Raw genomic sequence first — 18,151 nt, 5'->3', positions numbered from 1 at the left:
CATGGTGCCCTTCCTCCTCTGGAATTCTGCCCCCCTCAGCCCCAGGAGGTCAGCAGCTGGGAGGTGGGAGTGGAGCCACCTGACGATGAACTGTCCCAGCCTGTGTCCTGGCCCAAGAGCTGGACTGTCGGGGTTCCCTGAGGAAGAAAAGACAGTCTCGTCGAAGGGAAGAAGGGGGTGGACCCGCTGAAAACAGCAGATCCCCGCTCCAGAACGATGAAGGGCTCGGTGCCACCTAACTGTCCTCCATCATGACGGCACCCAGTCCCCTGGCTCTTGGTGCAGAACAGTATCCACACCCTGACCAGGCCCCTAGACTGGCCATCCCCACATGGGTGCTGCACAGGCATGTCAGACCTACTGTGCCCCAAACCAAACTCCTGACCTTCCCTCTCTGTTCCACCCCCCGCCCCAAATCTGCCCCTCAGCCTTCTTCAGCTCAGGAAAGTGGCAATGCCATTCTTCGGTTGCCCAGGGCAGCACAGTCATGGCCCTCCTCAACTCCTCTTTTTCTCTCCCATGCCGTGTAGAATCTTCAGCAAAGTCTGACAATCTGACCGTTTCTCACCGCACCACCCGAACTGGGCCAACATCCTCCCCCACCTGGATCTCCGGTGTCGAGAAGGGGACGAGCACAGAGCGAGAACCCCACAAGCGTTTGTTAAATGCATGAAGGCAGTCAGGGACCCGAGGTGGAAGGTCGCCAGGTGCAGGTGGCTGCTCAGGTGCCTAGGAAGGTGGGTCCTGGTACCACTGCCAGGGGCCCCTCGGAGCGAGCGGATGGACCTCACAGGCCTGGACGAGAACGAGAACGTCCAGCGGGTGGGCTGGAGACCAGGTCCCACCCCACTCCAGCACCACAGGGGGCCTTGGCTCCTGGTACAAGAGAACAAGGCAGCCAGGGAAAATGACTAACATTGGCCTCCTCATCAACCTTGGAAACCCACGGCTTGGAATCAGATTTTGTTGGATTTAGGGAAGGAAGTCAATGCAGTGTTTTTTGTACCTTGAGTGTTAGGAAGAAATTCATCCAGAAGTCCCACGATTCAGGGTTCCTGTGGATCAGAAATGCCAAAGCCCCTGTCCAAAAGACAGCCAATCTGGAGGTCCAACCATTAGCCTGGGAAGGGCTGGCCCAACCGCTCCCAGGACTTCGGACCCAGGGCTCCTCCAATCACCCACCAAGGCCCCCTGTCTCGCCAGGAAAGCCAAGTCCTGGGGTGGAGAGCACATGGGCCTCCCAGGGCAGGTGGGACCGTGAGGAGCAGGAGTTAGGCAGGCCGAGGGGAGCCGGGAACGGAGGGGAGGAGGAAATCCGGCAGAGAAAGCAGCATGTGTGCCGGCCAGGAGACCAGTGTGGCAGTGAGCGGCAGACCCCGAGCGCGGGCTCCAACAGGACAGCCTGCGGAGCCTCGCTCACAGGCTGAACTTCGACCTTAGCCCATGAGCAGGCGTCCAGCGGAGGAAGCTCACCCTGGCTATAGAGTGCGGAGTGGATTAGCAGAGGGGCCAGGCTGGCAGTCAGGACGAAGGTGGAAGGGCCAGGCCTGGTTCCTGACGAGCTCAGTCTTAGTGACGAGCTCAGTCTTAGTGACGAGCTCACGTAACGAACAGATGCGGGGCAGGTGTAGGTAAAGGACCAGGTTTGGGTTTGCTCGTGCAAAGCCCACACGAAGAGGCCTTGTAGGTGCGCGTGGGCGAGGGACATGGACCTGGAATCGTGGAGGTGAGCGTGCTAATGAGAGCCCTGAGTGGGTGACACCCAGGAGAGCGCCTCGGGCAGAAGGCCACCACCAAAGGGCCAGGCTGGAGAAGAGACGCGCAGGAAGGTGGCTGGGGAGACAAGCCAGGAGAGCAGCTGGCGAGGGCCAAGGGCACAGGGTGTCTCTAATGGTTGGCAGCATCCCGGGAAGTGACACTGGTTCCACACAACCAACCCCCATCTCACACCAAATCCGCACTCCCCCAATCAGGAAGCACACGGGATCTAGACTTTAATAGATGTTTATTCGTGTAATGGGAACATTCAGATATATAAATAAATACTTTCCAATGTACAGTCCATCATGTTCTGACACTGCAATGGGAAAGAATCTACACGTACTGCCCAGCACGGACCAGACGGTGCAGAGACGCCGGCCGTGGCACAAGCACACGGACCCGGTGAAACGCTGTCAGGGACAGGGCACAGCAGCTAGAAAACGCTCCCAACTCCCTTTCTGGTCTGGTGTTCCTTGGCATACAGCCAGCAGACCCAGGACATGAACCTAACAGAGGTGAGACATGTTCCAGCAGTCAAGGTCAGGGACAGCGATGTGAATGATACCAACAGTTTCACGTGGGACAGAATCGCCAGGCGGCTCAACCCCGCTGAACACTCAGCACTGCATACAGGGAAGCCCTCAGCCTGCCCAATGCGGGGGGAGGTACCCCTGCAGGGGCACTGTCAGGGGGCCCTTGCCCCCAGTTGAGAACCTTTTTCTCTACAGATAAAAGCTGCCTGGGTCCCTCAGCTGCAATGATCAGGGAGGAAGGGCCAGGCCCAGGATCAGTCCGTCACAGCAGCTCCTAACTGAACACCTCCACAGCCACGTTCTCCTGATTCCGGCCCCAGTCATGACTTCATTAAATAGCTGAAGGGGAGAGATCAGTGAACACAATGGGCCTGGGGATGTGGTTTTCATCCCCACCCACACCCAGGAAACGGCCCACAGTCAGGCCAGTAGTTCCAAGTTGTTATTATCCCACCGGCCTGAGAACTCCGCGGGTCCTCTGTCAACACCATTCCTTCGAAAGGAACATTCCTCCACCTCACACACACCCTCCCCAACTTCCCCGTCTCCTTTCAGAAAACCACATTAATTATTTCTCAGCCAAGTGCCTGTTCTCCGTTCATTCACAAATCACCCACGTGGCCCTCTGCTAACCTGCAATCCAACAGACACCCACATTCCGATTCTCAGCGGTCACCTGCTTCTGCCGGTGAGGACTCTTATGAGAACCAGGAGGCCCTGACTTGCTACGGTGTAAGGGTGTGGGCAGAGCTTTTAGGCTTTCCACCTGCATCGAAAATCGCTACAGAGGTGGTTTCTCTTCTCTCCACTGCTTGGCCCGAGAAGTCCACTCGTATGGGCACGGCTGCAGGTTCCCGAGCTGTGTGCAGAGCAAGGCCTTCGGCCAGAGAAGGAGACGGGTCTCCTGAGCGAGTCACGGAGAGACCCTCACCACCCACGGAGTGGACGCACCACCAGCAAGAGGAAAGGGCCTCCTTCCCCATGGAAAGTCAGACCAGGGGCAGCAGGAGGTGGCAATACCTCAGGCAAACCATCCCGCTAAGTATGGAGAAATTCAAAACATCCTCAGATGCTCATTCCTTTTGTGAGGCTGGCCTTCCGAATGAAGGGCGGAGCACCCAGCCGCGGTAGGCGGGTGTTCAAGTTGGACTCTGCTCGCAGGGCAGTGTGGTCGTTTCCTGTGTGCAGGGCAGGTGGCAGTGTCTCGGGCTGTTTGAACCCGACATCTGTCTTGCTAACCACTGCCCCCAGCCTTTCCTGTGGCCTGTGACGGCTCATCCCAGCTGCAGACAGCACAGTGACTGTCTTGTGATGTGTCGACAGTCACCTGGACATCCTCCTCTTAGACTGTCCTCCCCACCCTGCCTTTGGAAGAACAAGAACCCTGGGTACAGTGACACTGCCCCTCCCCACTCCACCCTTTTCTCAGCACATAACCACAAGGTGGGCACAGATGTGAGTTACTCCAAAAAACAAAAGGCAAGGGTGATAGAGAAAGAAGCTTCAGCGATGACTATCACATTTGGTAGAGTAATGAAAATCTACTCCCTTACAAAACTGACCTTGGGCAGGCTTCTTGGGGAACGAGGACAGCGCGGGGCTTTCCAAGCAGTGACGCTCTTGGCCCTGAGTCACTCGCATCCTCCCTCCACGCCCGCCAACATCCCGGAGGCTCTGGGCCTGCTGGGAACTCGCTGACAGTCTGAAGACCTGAACTCAAGGACCCATTCGAATCAGCCTGCAGCCAAGTCAGCCACTAGCTTAGACTCAAATCACAGGGTTTGCTGAGTCTCCCTCAAACGTATTTTTGGAATCTTCTTGCACAATATAAGCCAATTTACAAGATAAGAAGCCCAGCGGGAAAAGATAAATACCATCAATGCGTTCCAAAGTCCACTTGTGTAAGGTTGAAAGTTACATTTTTGCCCCTTCTGAGATACTAGTCTCAAACAGACATCCTAGAATTGTACAACACTGTCTTAAATATTGTTACATTATAGCTGCTAAAATGTTCAGAATAAGAAACAGGCAAAATTAATAGTAAACATAAATAAGGCCCAGGCTGCCTTAGAGGGTATTACTTTTAGGAGTAAAATGTGTACTTTTATGATGCTGAGAAGCCATGCACACAAAGGGAAAAGACCTGGGTGTCCTGTGGGCAGGTTCCTCAAAAGATTAAAAATGGAACTGCCAACTGACCCAGTGATCTCACTTCTAGGAATATACCCTAAGAATCCCGAAACACCAATCAGAAAGAATATATGCACCCCTATGTTCATAGCAGCACTATTTATAATTGCTAAGATCTGGAAACAGCCCAAGTGTCCATCAGTAGATGAGTGAATAAAAAAGCTGTGGTACATTTACATAATGGAATACTATGCAGCTGTAAAAAAAGAAGGCTCTCTTACCCCTTGAGACAGCATGGAAGGACCTGGAGAGTATTATGCTAAGCGAAATAAGCCAAAGACAAATATCACATGATCTCAGTTATATGTGGATTCTAATGAACAAAATAAACTGACAAAAAATAGGTCCAGAGGCATGGATACATGGAACAGACTGACAGATCTCAGAGGGGTAGTGGGTGGGGGAGACAGGAAGAGATAAACCAAAGAACTTTTATACATATATGTACAGTCCATGGACACAGACAACAGTGTGCGGAAGGCCTGGAGTGGGGTGGGGACTGGGTGGATGGGTACAAAGAGGGAAAAATGGGACATCTGTAATACTGTCAACAATAAAAAAATAAAAAAGAAAAAAGAACTCACCAGGGAGGATGCCCTGGTCTCTGTAACGCCCTTGTTCATGAACTGCTTTATGTCACTACTTACGAGCTAACAGCAACTTAAGCTCCAACCTGGCACCCAGGTCAGGCCCCCTAAGCTTGAGGAAAGGAACGGTGCGAAAGTTCAGAAGCGCTTGCACCTCCTTTGCAGAGGCAAGTGGGCTGGGCAGTCTAGTCCTTGTCCCGGAGGGCAGAGTCCATGGAGACCCGACTCCACCACGGACCCTGGGGAAGCTCCCTCCCCTCTCTGGCCCTCACCTTCCTCACCGGCAAGGTGCTCATGACCCTCACCCGAGGTACCTCGGAAGGTTATAAGAATGTACAGGATTCAGCCCTGGCCCGTTTGGCTCAGCATTTGGAGCATCGGCCTGCGGTCCAGAAAGTCCTGGGTTCGGTTCCCGCTGAGGGCACGTACCTCGGTTGCAGTTTGTCCCCGGCCCTGGTTGGGTCATGCGGGTGGCAGCCACTTGATGTGTCCCTTTCACGTCGATGTTTCTCTCTCTCTCTCCTTCTCCCACTCTATCTGAACAAAAAATGGAAAAATGTCTTCGGGTGAGGATAAAAAAAAAAGAATGTACAGGATTCAAATGAGAAAACGGAACAAACCGTCTGAACCAGGACTGCAGTGTGTGTGAACACAAACAAGTGGGGACACAAGCCACACATGGAAGTGAGAGACCGAATTCATGACAAAGGAGGGCACAGTTTCAGCCACATTTATTTCTCACTCACACAGACGGATATGAAGCTGCGCCACTAAGATCCGCACCGGTGTATGTAACATAGTGTCTCGAATCTTATCTTAATGGAGAAATGTCATCAGTAAATGGGAAAAAGAAAAACATTGTGCTACACAGACACAAGGTAGCATTGCTCTCCAGACCACCCCGCTAGGAAACTCCTCTTATTTCACCAGAGAGAATATGGAGAAATCCAAAAAAATAAATAAATAAAACCCAAGATGACCCTCTGGCCTGGCTGGCAGCTCTGGCGGGCAACCACCTTCAGCTCCCCGGGACCCCCGACACCTTCTCAGCAACGCCTTCCACAAAGGAATGTGCCAGGCACCCTGACCCCAAGTGCAGCCCTCCTCACGCCTGGCTCTCTGCGGCTGGCCTCCCGCTGGGACTCCCTGCTCCCCACCACATGCCCACAATGGGGCAGCATGAGACAAACGAGGTGCCTTTCTATCTCCAGTTCAGGGGACCAAGTTCACTCTTTAGTAAGAAAACTAGATTTATCACTAATCATCTCCACAGTTTAATTCATTGCTGAGATACTGTCTTAAGGACAAACGTTTAGAAAAGGCCTGAAAACACTTGCTTTTTGGGTGCCCAGGACATGACTCATTACCCCCAGCTGCCTCTAGTGACACGGCCTTGCTCAGCCGGAATCATGGAAGACTGGAATCAGAAGACGGCTCAGGAAACAAGGACCCAGGAGTGATGCGTCCCGTCCTGTCCTGCCCAGGGTCCACAGCCAGGATGGAAACCCCATGCAAAGACTATTTGTTTCGAAGGGGGACTTGACCTTGAAACCGAGGAGCCATGTGCTGAAACAGAGCGAAGGCTGAGGAGAGGGGCCACTTCAACGCCGTGTGCACATGGAAGGTCGCACAGCGCCTGTGAGCGGACACGTCGAGAGGGGTCTGCCTGAGCTGGACCCTCCTGTGATCTGGGCTGAGTGGGAGCTTTCAGGGAGGGAGCAGGGCTGATGTAAACAGAAACAAAATAAACTAGCGCCGGGCCAGGTGCTAAAGCGGCCATTACACCGTCATTTGGCAACGAGAACAACTGTGGCATGGGATAACTGAGCACATCTGGGCACCAAGTTCTCTCTCCTGCACCCCTTCCCCAAAGTCAACCTCACTCCCATAATTAAGAAGAGAAAATAAATCACAGTTTACAAAAAAAAAAAAGGTCTCCAGTAAAATACGAACTACATTTAACTGGTCACATTACATAAAAAGTGTGCATTTAATCTTCAGAATGGTCAAACCTCTAATCGGGTTGGGTTTTTCAGAGTTTAAGCAGGACTTTGTGGTTTCAGTGAAGAAGTCACAGTACAGCTGAAATCACTACAAGAAATAATTGATTTTTAAAACACATACAAACACGTTTGCCTTAGGAGTAACATATGTACACACAGCAGCTACGTGGGCAAAGGGCAGGCCCGCGAAGCCCTCTGCGCCCTGCCTGACGGGAAAGCCCCAGAAAGGACACAGCAGCAACCAGTCTGCAGCACAGACCTTGTCCCTGAACAGACACAGTGAGCTGCCTGCCCTCTAGGAGCCGTCGGAGCCCGAACACATGGGGAGGGCTCCGAGACAGTACATTCTACTGCATACCCTTGAGATATTACAGTGTGGTGAATTTTTACCAGACAATTATAAATTTTCGTGCTCTCAAGAAAACTTGTTAGTCTGTGATGAAGTAAGGTGAACCCACATCATAAAGCAGAGCTCGTGTTCCACAGGATTTCATGCGTACAGAATGCTTATCTCATCGGTAAGCCTTTGTCCCTCCAGCCTGCAGAAGGCAAAGCCCCTGGAGCTCCAAGGCAGGATTACAGAGCAGCTCGGGTGGAAGCCCTCCAGCGGCAAAGACATCCAAGCCATGCACGTCTTCCCTGCTGGGAAAAAGGGTAGTACAAAGACAGGTATGGGGGCCCTCGCGGCTCAGACACAGATGAAGAGCCACTTCCTGATCGAGCATAGTTCAACTGATGAGACTAGACGTGCCGAGCAAGCACTGCTCAGCTGGGCGACACTGTCCTCCACGTTCTTAAAACTTCTGTTTAAAAAATCCAAATAGCCCTGGCCAGTTTGGCTCGGCAGTTAGAGCATTGGCCCACCGTCGAAAGGGTCATGGGTTCGATTCCCAGTCAAGGGCACATGCTTGGGTTGCAAGCTTGAACCCTGACCCTGACTGGGGCCATGCAGGAGGCAACCAATCGATGTTTCTCTCTCACATCGATGTTTCTCCCTCTATCTCTCTCCTCCCTCTCTTCCACTCTACCTAAAAAGTAATGGAAAAATATCCTCAGATGAGGATCAACAACATCAACAAAAAAACAAATGGTTTCACCCTCATGACTTCTTTCCAACTCAAAGTTGTAGTTTACTCACAACCCAATTTATAAGCACAGAGACTGTATGTACAGAATTTTTTTAAAAACCTACATATAAAAAAACACTCTACCAAAAACTTAAAAAATAAAAAGACAGTGAGTTGAAGCCTCGTCATTATGTAAGTCACACCAGCTGGGCTTGCCTTGGAGCCCTGGCCCCCGCTCAGTCCTGCTCTGGCTCTCTGGTCCTAAGTGGCCCCTCCTAGTCCTCCGTGGCGTCTCTCAACATCCCCTTGTCGGTCAGGTGAGTCTTGAGTGTGTTGAAGATGTGGAGCTGCTGATCTGGCCGCAAGGTCATGAACTGCTGAATCAGCTTGCTCGGGTTCGGGCCCCTGGAAGAGAAAGTGACCAAATGGCACTGACAGGAGCCCAGCCACTTCTAGGGCTGATTATCCAAGTAGCTGCTCCCACCTCTGGAGTCTCTACTAACAGGGGGCAGAGGGGCCTGGGGGAATGCATAAATAAATAGTAGCAATGGAAAACTGCATTTATATTTGAGGTGCTTTTCGTTGAAACTGAGACGTAGGGAAAATTCTAGAATTGCACCCTATTTGAAAATCCAACAACTTGGCTCAGATGGAAATGCACTGTACCTGATAAAACTGGCGATGTATACGTTGACAAAGGTGGCCATCAGATACTGGCAGTCAAAGCGATCCATGATGCCTCCGTGACCAGGAATAGTATTGGCAAAGTCCTGTCAGAGGCAGGGGGAGGACTGGTGAGCCTCGGCTCAGCCAAGATCAAACCCTGGCCTATGGTCCCACCTCAATATCCAGCTACTGTCCTGAGTAGCTGAGAGAAACCAAGTGAGAAGTAAGCATCGACTCAAATGCTGAGGCGATAATAGGACACGATCTTAAGTTACAAAGTTGTTTTCAGGAAAGATGTAAGATATTAACAAATAAACGAAAAATCCAACTAGTCCATTTTCCCGGAAACAGTGTCTTTGTTTAGCCTACCTAAATTCTGTGCATGGATGAAGAGTGCACATTCATGCCTAGTATTCTGAAGTGGGTGGTGGTGACTGGGGAGGGCGGAGGGGGAAGGCAGAAGACAGGTGAAGTGGGGCCGAGCTGGGAGACCATGAGAGGAACAGAGAAAAGGGTTTTCCTACTTTGATTTTAAAGGCTCGTTTGAATCCACTGGCGAAGAACCCTCCAAAGGGGCCGATGAGCGAAGCAAAGGTGGAGAGGGCAATGCTGTGAATCTGGAAGGGGTACATCCGGACGATTTTCTGAAAAGAATAAATGAAGTAAAAGTCAAGATGACTAGAGGCCCAGCCTTATTACATGTTAACATGAATAACTCTTTATGCAACTAACTGTATTCCCCCCATCCCTCAAAAAAAAAACCATAATTAGTATGAAGACTGATTTTTTTTTTTTTAGTATCTAATATCTGGCTTAATGGAAGACATTAAGACATTAAAATAGTCTGAATTCAATTCTTGATATGTTGCTTTGGTTGAAGTATAAGAAGAAAATCCACCTTACACAGATATGTAGTTGAAAAAAGAAGAGTATTTTAGTACTGTCCTTTCAGATAATTATGGGTATTCTTTGACACTATACCAAAACTTGATAATTAGTAGTTCCTTAAAAAATTGGTGCAATGTGAAATCTAAAATCCTATCAATGAACTTGTTGTACTCTTAAAATGAAATCCATTGGTCTAGCCCTGGCCAGTGTGGCTCAATGGCTGGAACATGGGCCTGCACACTGAAGGGTCACAGGTTTAATTCCCAGTCAAGCCCTGGCCAGTTTGGCTCAGCGGTTAGAGCGTTGGCCTGCGGTCCGGAGAGACCCGGGTTCGGTTCCCGCTAAGGGCATGTACCTCGGTTGCAGTTTTGTCCCCGGCCCTGGTTGGTTGTGCGGGTGGCAGCCACTCAATGTGTCCCTTTCACGTTGATGTTTCTCTCTCTCTCTCTCTTCCTCTCTCCCCCTCCCACTTTATCTGTACAAAAAATGGAAAAATGTCCTCGGGTGAGGAAAAAAATAATTCCCAGTCAAGGGCACGCACTTGGGTTGCGTTCGATCCCTGGCCCCAGGAAGGGCACATGCAGGTGGCAACCAATTGATGTGTCTCTCTTGCATCAATGTTTCTCTCTCTCTCTCACTTTGCCCCTCCCTTCCACGCTCTCTAAAAATCAATGGAAAAAATATCCTCAGGTAAGGATTAAAAAGTAAAATAAAATAAAATAAATTCAAATCCATTGGTCTATCTGGCACTTTGAATGGATCTCTTATCCATGCCTGACTGTGCAACCCCCTGCACTGGCCATTTAGAATACTGTTCACGGAGTTATGTCGACCTTCCAAATGCAGACATATCTGGCTACACGGCGTCAAAACAGTATATATTAAAACTACCACAGATCTCATCAGAAAATCCTTCAGTGTCAGGAAGCTGTCAAGCTCACAGAAGGCACACATTTTCTAAAATTCCACTTTCACATGAAAGCCACATTTTATCAATGTTAATAATTACTGTCAGCTGTTTTCCTTAAAGTGACAGGCTCACTTCATTCATTTTCAAGAAAAATGTCTGTCAATTATTCAAGTCTAAAACACTATAATTTGTCAGTTCTTTTCAAGTAAAAATTATGTTTCTATAAAAAAGCAGTTAGGCCCTGGCTGGTTTGGCTCAGCGTTAGAGCGTCGGCCTGCAGACCAGTGAGTCACAGGTTCAATTCCGGTCAAAGGCACGTATCTCAGTTGCGCTTGGTCCCTGGCCCTGGTCAGGGTCATGGGGAAGGCAACCAGTCAATGTGTCCCTCTTTCGTTGATGTTTCTCTCTCCTCTCCCTTTTCTCCCTCCCACTCTATGTGAAGATAAATAGAAAAATATCCTTGGGTGAGGATTGAAAAAAAAAAAAAAAGCAGTTAGGTCAGTTCATAAATCAAGCCTTTCCCCTTAGGTAATCAAGTACTTAATCAAGTACTTCGGTATTTAGCAGAGTGTTTTATGCATACTTTTCATTTTGGTACAAAGAGTTTTAGAAAGGTGTGTATTCAAGGGTCAAGATTTAATCAAATTAATAACTTTACTATTTCTCCAAAAACACTCTTAAGAGGAACTGGCTTATTTTTACTGCGAGGGTGTGGCATGAAGAATCCAGTGACTTAGTGGTTCGGCCACTACCTTCATTCATGCTAAGTTGCCAGCAGGTTTATGCACTGCTGCTTTGGTCAGCAAAGCAGAGAAGACAAATAATGTCACTGTGTTATTATGAAAATAGCTGTGACCTCAGAGACCTCATGAAAGGATCTCAGGTCCTCCAGAGATCCCCAAAGCTCACTCGGAGAATCACTGGTCCTAATGATTTGAAGTGGGGAAAAAAAGTTTCCTCCTGTCCTCATCGTGAACTGACTTGAACAATTCTCCTCCATCCTGGGGCGTACAGCTAGGGGGAGGGAAAGGTGATTTTTTTGAGGGAAGAGAGTGGTGGAGGTGGGGCTCCCTCCTACAGTCACTATCCCACTGAGGTTAGTTCGCTCCCTAGGAGTGGCACATACCCAGCCAATGGCCGACTGGATAACCTCAGGAATGTTGTACTCTTGCAGGCGAAACAGGTCCGAGGGCTCACAGTCCACAGTGAAGCTGTTGGTGTCATTGTTATACTCCACGGGGCAGACGAAGCATCTGTACCCAGACATCACATAGGACAGCTGAGGATGAAGAACAGAGACAGGCAAAGGAGACAAGTTCGGCCATCCTGCCTGGGCAGCAGACACCTGGCCATGTCCCTTGCAGTGCCTAGCACTCTCTAACCGCAAGCCACGCACTGAAGCAAAGGTTTCCGTTTCACCACGTGTATTTTACATGAACTGGGGTGGGGGTAGAGGTTTCACAGCCCATTAAGTTGCACACATACTTGCCCAAACACCCACATCCTAACTGAATCCAGGAAAGACCTGAGGAATGTGGTGAAGGAACTATGAAAAGTTTCCTCCCACTAGGGGGAGCTACAGCCCACTTTCTCAGGCTCTCTTAACTTGGTGCTCACTGCAGGCATGAGGTGGGGAAACGGTACAGGGAAGGAGAGGCAGACAGCCAGGAGGAAGAAGGCAGAAGAGCAGTAAGGGAAGGAAGCCAACACTGAAGACCAGATGGACAACACTGTAAAAGGGGAGACTGGCCCAGGGTCCGAGCAGGAAATGGTGCTCTTGAAAGGACTGGGAGACCATCCACCTATGGACAGGGCACACAAAGGAGAAAATCTGGGCTGAAATGGCATACCTCACCCTACCCCTTACTCACCAGTGCCAATCACCCCACCTTGAAACATCAAAGACGTGGACAAGAGCGCCACCTGCTGAGTGTTGCATGCCTCAGCAAGAGAAAGTACAAGGTGCACAGGGACCCTGCTCTTCCACTGCCAAGACTGGCGGATGAAAAACAGCTAGTGCTGCCTGTGCCAGTTACGAAGGGTGCCACATGGGTGCCCCTCTTCAAGGCAAAGTCCCCTCCACTAGGACAGAGTCCCTGGCCTTGGAGACATGCTCCCTAGCCCTGGACAGGCTTCGAAGATGGGTGTGAGGCCTCTGTCGCTTCCCCACCCAGCCAGGAGCCACCACCTACCAGGAGGCCAAACAGCACAGTAGCAAAGAAGCCCCCAATGAAGCCTTCCCAGGTCTTCTTCGGCGACAGCTGTGGACAGAGAACAAGTTCTTAGCAAAGGGCATTCTGATATCTCTGGCTTTGGGACAATGAATACTTGTTAAAAACCTGTCTGTTAACCACCTCACCTTCTAAAATACCTCCATGCCTGATTCCCCCCAGCTTCCTTTCTGCTTCAATTGGTCATTCAAATCATTTAATTATATTATAAAACAGTATACTAAATAGTAGTACTCAAATTCAGATCAAGCCCCAAAATGTGCTTATATAGTCTATAAAAATATTTTCTTTCTTAGCTCTTTTTTTCTGTGGGTAATTGTCAATGTTTTCCTCTTAAAACTGATTTAGCACTAGCCTTTATCTACGACAATGAAGGCATACACACTAGCTAGATCTCTGTCTCCCAAGCTGATCTACAGTACTGAGCATCACCCTTCCCTTGTGGTAAAATTTCATATAAGGGTGATCCCTTTACCTTGATGAGTGGAGTCCGACCAAAGAAGAAACCAAACATGTAGGCCATGATGTCATTACAGATCACACAAGAAATGGGGACAATGAACCTAGGAAATAAACCAAAGGATCAACTCCACCAAGATGATACCATCTGAGAAGTCCACAAAAGATTCTCCCCCGCAGCCTTCAGAGAGTCCATGGCCCTGCAGACTCTTGATTTTGGATTTCTAGCCTGCAGAACTGGGAGATCATTAGATTTCTGTTGTTTGAAACCAAAAAGAAAACAAAAAAAGGTCCACCAAATAATACCATTCATAAATTCCAGTACCAAAATAACTCACAGAATACTTGTTACCCATTAAGAAATAACATTTTATTTTTTAATAATTATTACTATTGATTTTAGAGAGAGAAGGGAGAGAAGGATGGAGGGAGAGGGAGGAGAGAGAGAGAAACATCATTGTGAAAGAGAAGCATCAATTGGCTGCCTCCCGCACACACCCCGACAGAGATCGAACCCAAAATCTGGGTAATGTGCCCTGACTGGAAATCGAACCTACCACCTTTCGGTATAAGGGACCATGCTCCAATCAACTGAGCTACCAGACCAGGGAAGAATTAACCTTTAAAATGATAAAATACCAAACAAATCCCTCCTAGTACCTGGCACATAGGAGGCATTCAAATGTTTACTGAATAAATGAAGGTGGCATTCTTTTGTCATTATAAAGTAATTAGCTACATGGTAATACAAATTTGAACTGTAAAGGAAAGCCCTGGCTGGCTGGGCTCAGCGGTTGAAGCACTGTGGACCAGCGGGTCGATTCCCAGTCCAGGGCACACACCTACATTGCAGGTTCAATCCCCAGCCAGGTCGAGGTCTTATGGGAGGCAACCAATCGATGTGTCTCTCACACTGATGTTTCTCGCTTTCTCCCCGCCCCCTCTCACTCTATGAAAAATCAATGGGAAAATATCCTCAGGTGAGGATTAACAAAAAATATAAATAAATAAACAAACTGTAAAGAAAAAGGAAAAAATAAGTTTTCCTTGTTTCTCCATTCCCCAAAAGAGCCACTTCTGATCATTTCTGGTTTTGCTCCTTCTAGTAGTTGCCTCCATAATTCTAATAAGTAATATTATTTTATGTTTATTTCATAATTTACCTACTTTTTTTTTTTTTTTTTACTGTGTACTACTAGGTTCTCTACCTAGTAAGCCCTACCTTTCCCTAGGACTACCCTGAGGGTGAAACCACCATCCATACACACAACTAGATTTCTTCTCTCCTGCTGGTCTGGTCATCCCTATCATGAAAACGGGGACAGTTTCCACACTTGTACCACGACCCTCCTCTCCTCACTCTCCGATAGTCACTTTTTTAAAATGTCCTCTACTACAGATTTATGTATAAGTCTCAATTTCCTGGCCCATCAACTATAGGCAAAATGTTCTGACTTCCTGTTTGTTAAAGGAGGGAGTTAGAGCATCTGTATTCTCCCAAACCCTACATTTACTTTGTGGAGGTTTCTAGCACATACTTTCTACTCTACAACTATAATTAAGTCTTGGAGGTTGAGTCTGAAAACCAGTAACTAGAGATTTTAATATTACACACTGTAGAAGCAGGTGGCACACCTGTCCCTAAAGATGAGAACTTAGTATGTGCCACTGTTAAGAAACACCTAGTAAACTCTGAAAGAAAAGGAAGGAGCTATATGTCCCCCATCCGTTGTAACTGTTTTCACTATAATACCTGTAACATTTACATGAGCTAGTCTCTGTTCTAAGCACTTTCTGTGTGCTTACTAACTTATTCCCCAGGAGGTGGGGAATACTATACCCTCGTTCTGAGACCTGGAAACAAAAGCGCGCTCTGGGGTCTTATCCACAACACTTTAGTACCTCTTCATACACACTAGGATAGGCCTCCCAGCTTCACTAAGACCATCCAGCTTCTTCAATCAGCCTGCTGATTTCTATCAATGCTGATAGATTTCCTGTTGAAACTGTGGTAGGCAGTTAAGACAAAGATGAGCAGAGCAAGGATGAGAAGCCAGGTACAACAAGGGCACCAGGGCAGAAAGCCCAGGTGCCTAGCAACTGGGAAAACAAGGACCTAGTCCCCACGGTAACCTTTCCTCCCCTAGCATATCGCTGGTCTCGCAGTTTAGACCTCCTAACCTTTCTTATCGCTGGTCACATTTTGGACCCTCCTCTGACCTTTCCTCCCCTGGCCTGTGGCTAGTCATGTGGTAGATCCCCTTAGAGCAGCAACGTGAAAGGGACACATCGAGTGGCTTCCCCCCGCACAACCAACCAGGGCCGGGGACAAACTGCAACCGAGGTACATGCCCTTAGCAGGAACAGAACCCGGGTCTCTCAGGACCGCAGGCCGATGCTCTAACCGCTGAACCAAACTGGCCAGGGCCCCAAGGCTATTTCTTAAAATTATCCAGCCTAAAATAATCCTTATGCTAAGTAGAGATATTTTGGGGTGACAAACTCTGCTCCCCTACAGCTCCTAGGCTATAAAACTGTGCTGAGTACTGTTGGTAATGATAACCCAATGGTAAGTATCTGTGTAATGCATCACCCTACAACTTCCCTAGGCAATAGGAAGGTTTCAGCTCTGTTGGAACCACCATAGTATACACAGCCTGTCATTGATCAACACGTTCTTAAGCGGCACATGACTGTATACATTCTTTTGACACAGTCAGATTCCATTTGATAACAGTTTATTTCAAATGGTTTATCTATAATCATAAAAGAAATCAGTTTATCATTCTTGTTTCTCCCTCCCCATGCTTACCAGCTTTAGTATTAAGGATTAGATAAAACTCAGCTGTTAGTTATCATTGGTCCTTTCTTTTTTGAGGTGTGTATTCTCATTCAGTTCCCTACAGTTACTGATCTATTTAACTTTTTTTCTTCATGACATTTAGTAGTTTACATTTTGCCAGGAAATCCTAACAATTTTCTCTAGGATTTCAAAGTTGTTGCCATACAGTAGCACTGCCTTTGATTCTTTAAATATCCCTGTACCTGTTGGTTTAGAACCATGGTTCTTAAAGTGTAGGTCCTGACCAGCAACACCAGCATCACCTGGGAATGTACTAGAAATCCAGATTCTGAAGCCCCAGCAATCACTGTTGTAACCAGTCCTAAAAGAAATTCTGATGTAGCCCTGGCCGGTTTGGCTCAGCGGTTAGAGCATCCGCCTGCGGTCCTGAGAGACCCGGGTTCGGTTCCTGCTAAGGGCATGTACCTCGGTTGCAGTTTGTCCCCGGCCCTGGTTGGTCGTGCGGGTGGCAGCCACTAGATGTGTTCCTTTCACATCGATGTTTCTCTCTCTCTCTCTTCCTCTCTCTCCCTCCCACTCTGTCTGTACAAAAAATGGAAAAATGTCCTCGGGTAAGGATTAAAAAAAAAAAGAAGAAATTCTGATGTAGCCCAAGGTGATAACCACTGGCTTAGAAGGTAAGGCACCTCTAGATGAGAAACACCCATAAAATAAAAGGGAAAATTCCCTCTCTGACACACTCACCAGATCATTCCTTCAAACAGGTTGTGGATAACAAGATGTGACTGGGTGACAACAATCAGTAATGTTACATGGGTCCAGCCAAACTGCAAAAGAAGAAAACTAATCAACTTTACCTATCGTTGAAAGCAACTTCAAGTAACAGTCAATGCCAAATAGAAAATTGCTGAGAAACAGGCAGGAAAGATATGTGCTTCTGCACCTATCTTCTTAGAAGTGAAAAGGCGTCAAGGACAAACTCTGTCCCCCAGCCACAGTCCCCATTAAAAGTCAGGACCATGTGGCTCACTGGTAAGTAAGTCCTTCTGTACTCTGAAATCCTGGGTACTTCTAAGTATTTACTGAGTGCACGGGGCACTCAAAGAAGGAATATGTTCAAGCTGAGAAAGTAGTGTAAGATATCTGAACAATGCCTGAGGCATTGAGGCAGGACAGTAAGAAACTGGGAAATTACTTACCAAGAGGAATAAGGGAAATTGAGACAAACAGTTAAACAAGGCCTGCTAATAAATCACAAGACCTTATCTTCCCTATCCCCAGGGACACTCAGAAGCAAATGGTTTACACTTCTCCCCAACCAGACAGTAAGTGGCTTAAATCACCCTAGTCAAGGAGATAGATAACAGAGACCCAGATGGTGCCATTCGTGCCAGCCAAACCCAAGAACTAATGAAGTCAGGGAAATAAATAACAAAAAACCCAATTAAAGTCAGACAAATCCAAGATAAAAGTAAAGCAGTGAAGCTGACCGGAGAATGATCCCAAACTCCTCTACACACTCATTTTGATGCATCAGCATATTAAAACACACACCTGGAAAGCTGTTGACTAGTCTGTTGAGACCCTCCCCTGAGATTTCCCCTAAAATTCCCACCTACAGCCCTGGCTGGTTTGGCTAAGGGGTTGGAACATCGGCTCTCGGACCAGAGTTGCAGGTTCAACTCCAGTCAAGGGCACATACCTCGGTTGCGGTTTGGTCCCCAGCCCTGATCAGGCTTGTGTGGAAGGCAACCAATCGATGTGTCTCTCTCATGTCAATGTTCCCCTCCTCCCCCCGCCCCTTCCCACTCTATCTGAAGATAAATGGGAAAAAAGTATCCTCGGGTAGGGATTTAAAAAAAAATTCCCACCTACAGAAAACAGAACTCTTAAGACAAAGGACTCAGTGCACCCTCTCCCTTGAGCACATCCACACCCCTTCTTTTCTCAGGTGTGTACTTTTGCTTTCTTTTTTCTAAGCTCTAAAGGTCCCCAGGAGACTTGCAACCAGGACAGCAGTGGGCACTGGCAGCTTGTCCAGGGCTAAGCCGTT

At 48.2% G+C, this 18,151-nt stretch overlaps 1 protein-coding gene across 1 annotated transcript in view; it reads right to left on the bottom strand.

The window, feature by feature from the left end:
• Positions 1 to 8,065: 8,065 nt before the first annotated feature.
• CDS2 (CDP-diacylglycerol synthase 2) overlaps positions 8,066 to 18,151 on the bottom strand; it is a 63,503-nt gene continuing 53,417 nt past the window's right edge. The window contains exons 7-13 of the mRNA XM_036245599.1: positions 16,843 to 16,925; positions 13,312 to 13,399; positions 12,798 to 12,866; positions 11,732 to 11,884; positions 9,332 to 9,451; positions 8,808 to 8,911; positions 8,066 to 8,546 (exon numbers count right to left, since the gene is read on the bottom strand). Coding sequence (XP_036101492.1) covers positions 8,417 to 8,546; positions 8,808 to 8,911; positions 9,332 to 9,451; positions 11,732 to 11,884; positions 12,798 to 12,866; positions 13,312 to 13,399; positions 16,843 to 16,925 — 747 coding nt within the window. The 3' untranslated portion in view covers positions 8,066 to 8,416. The remainder of the gene's footprint in view (positions 8,547 to 8,807; positions 8,912 to 9,331; positions 9,452 to 11,731; positions 11,885 to 12,797; positions 12,867 to 13,311; positions 13,400 to 16,842; positions 16,926 to 18,151) is intronic.

The sequence above is a fragment of the Molossus molossus genome, unplaced genomic scaffold (genome assembly GCF_014108415.1).
Source record: "Molossus molossus isolate mMolMol1 unplaced genomic scaffold, mMolMol1.p scaffold_m16_p_6, whole genome shotgun sequence".
Classification (NCBI taxonomy): domain Eukaryota; kingdom Metazoa; phylum Chordata; class Mammalia; order Chiroptera; family Molossidae; genus Molossus; species Molossus molossus.
Note: the sequence above shows the minus strand (reverse complement) of the source record. Positions and strands in the feature narration are given on the sequence as shown.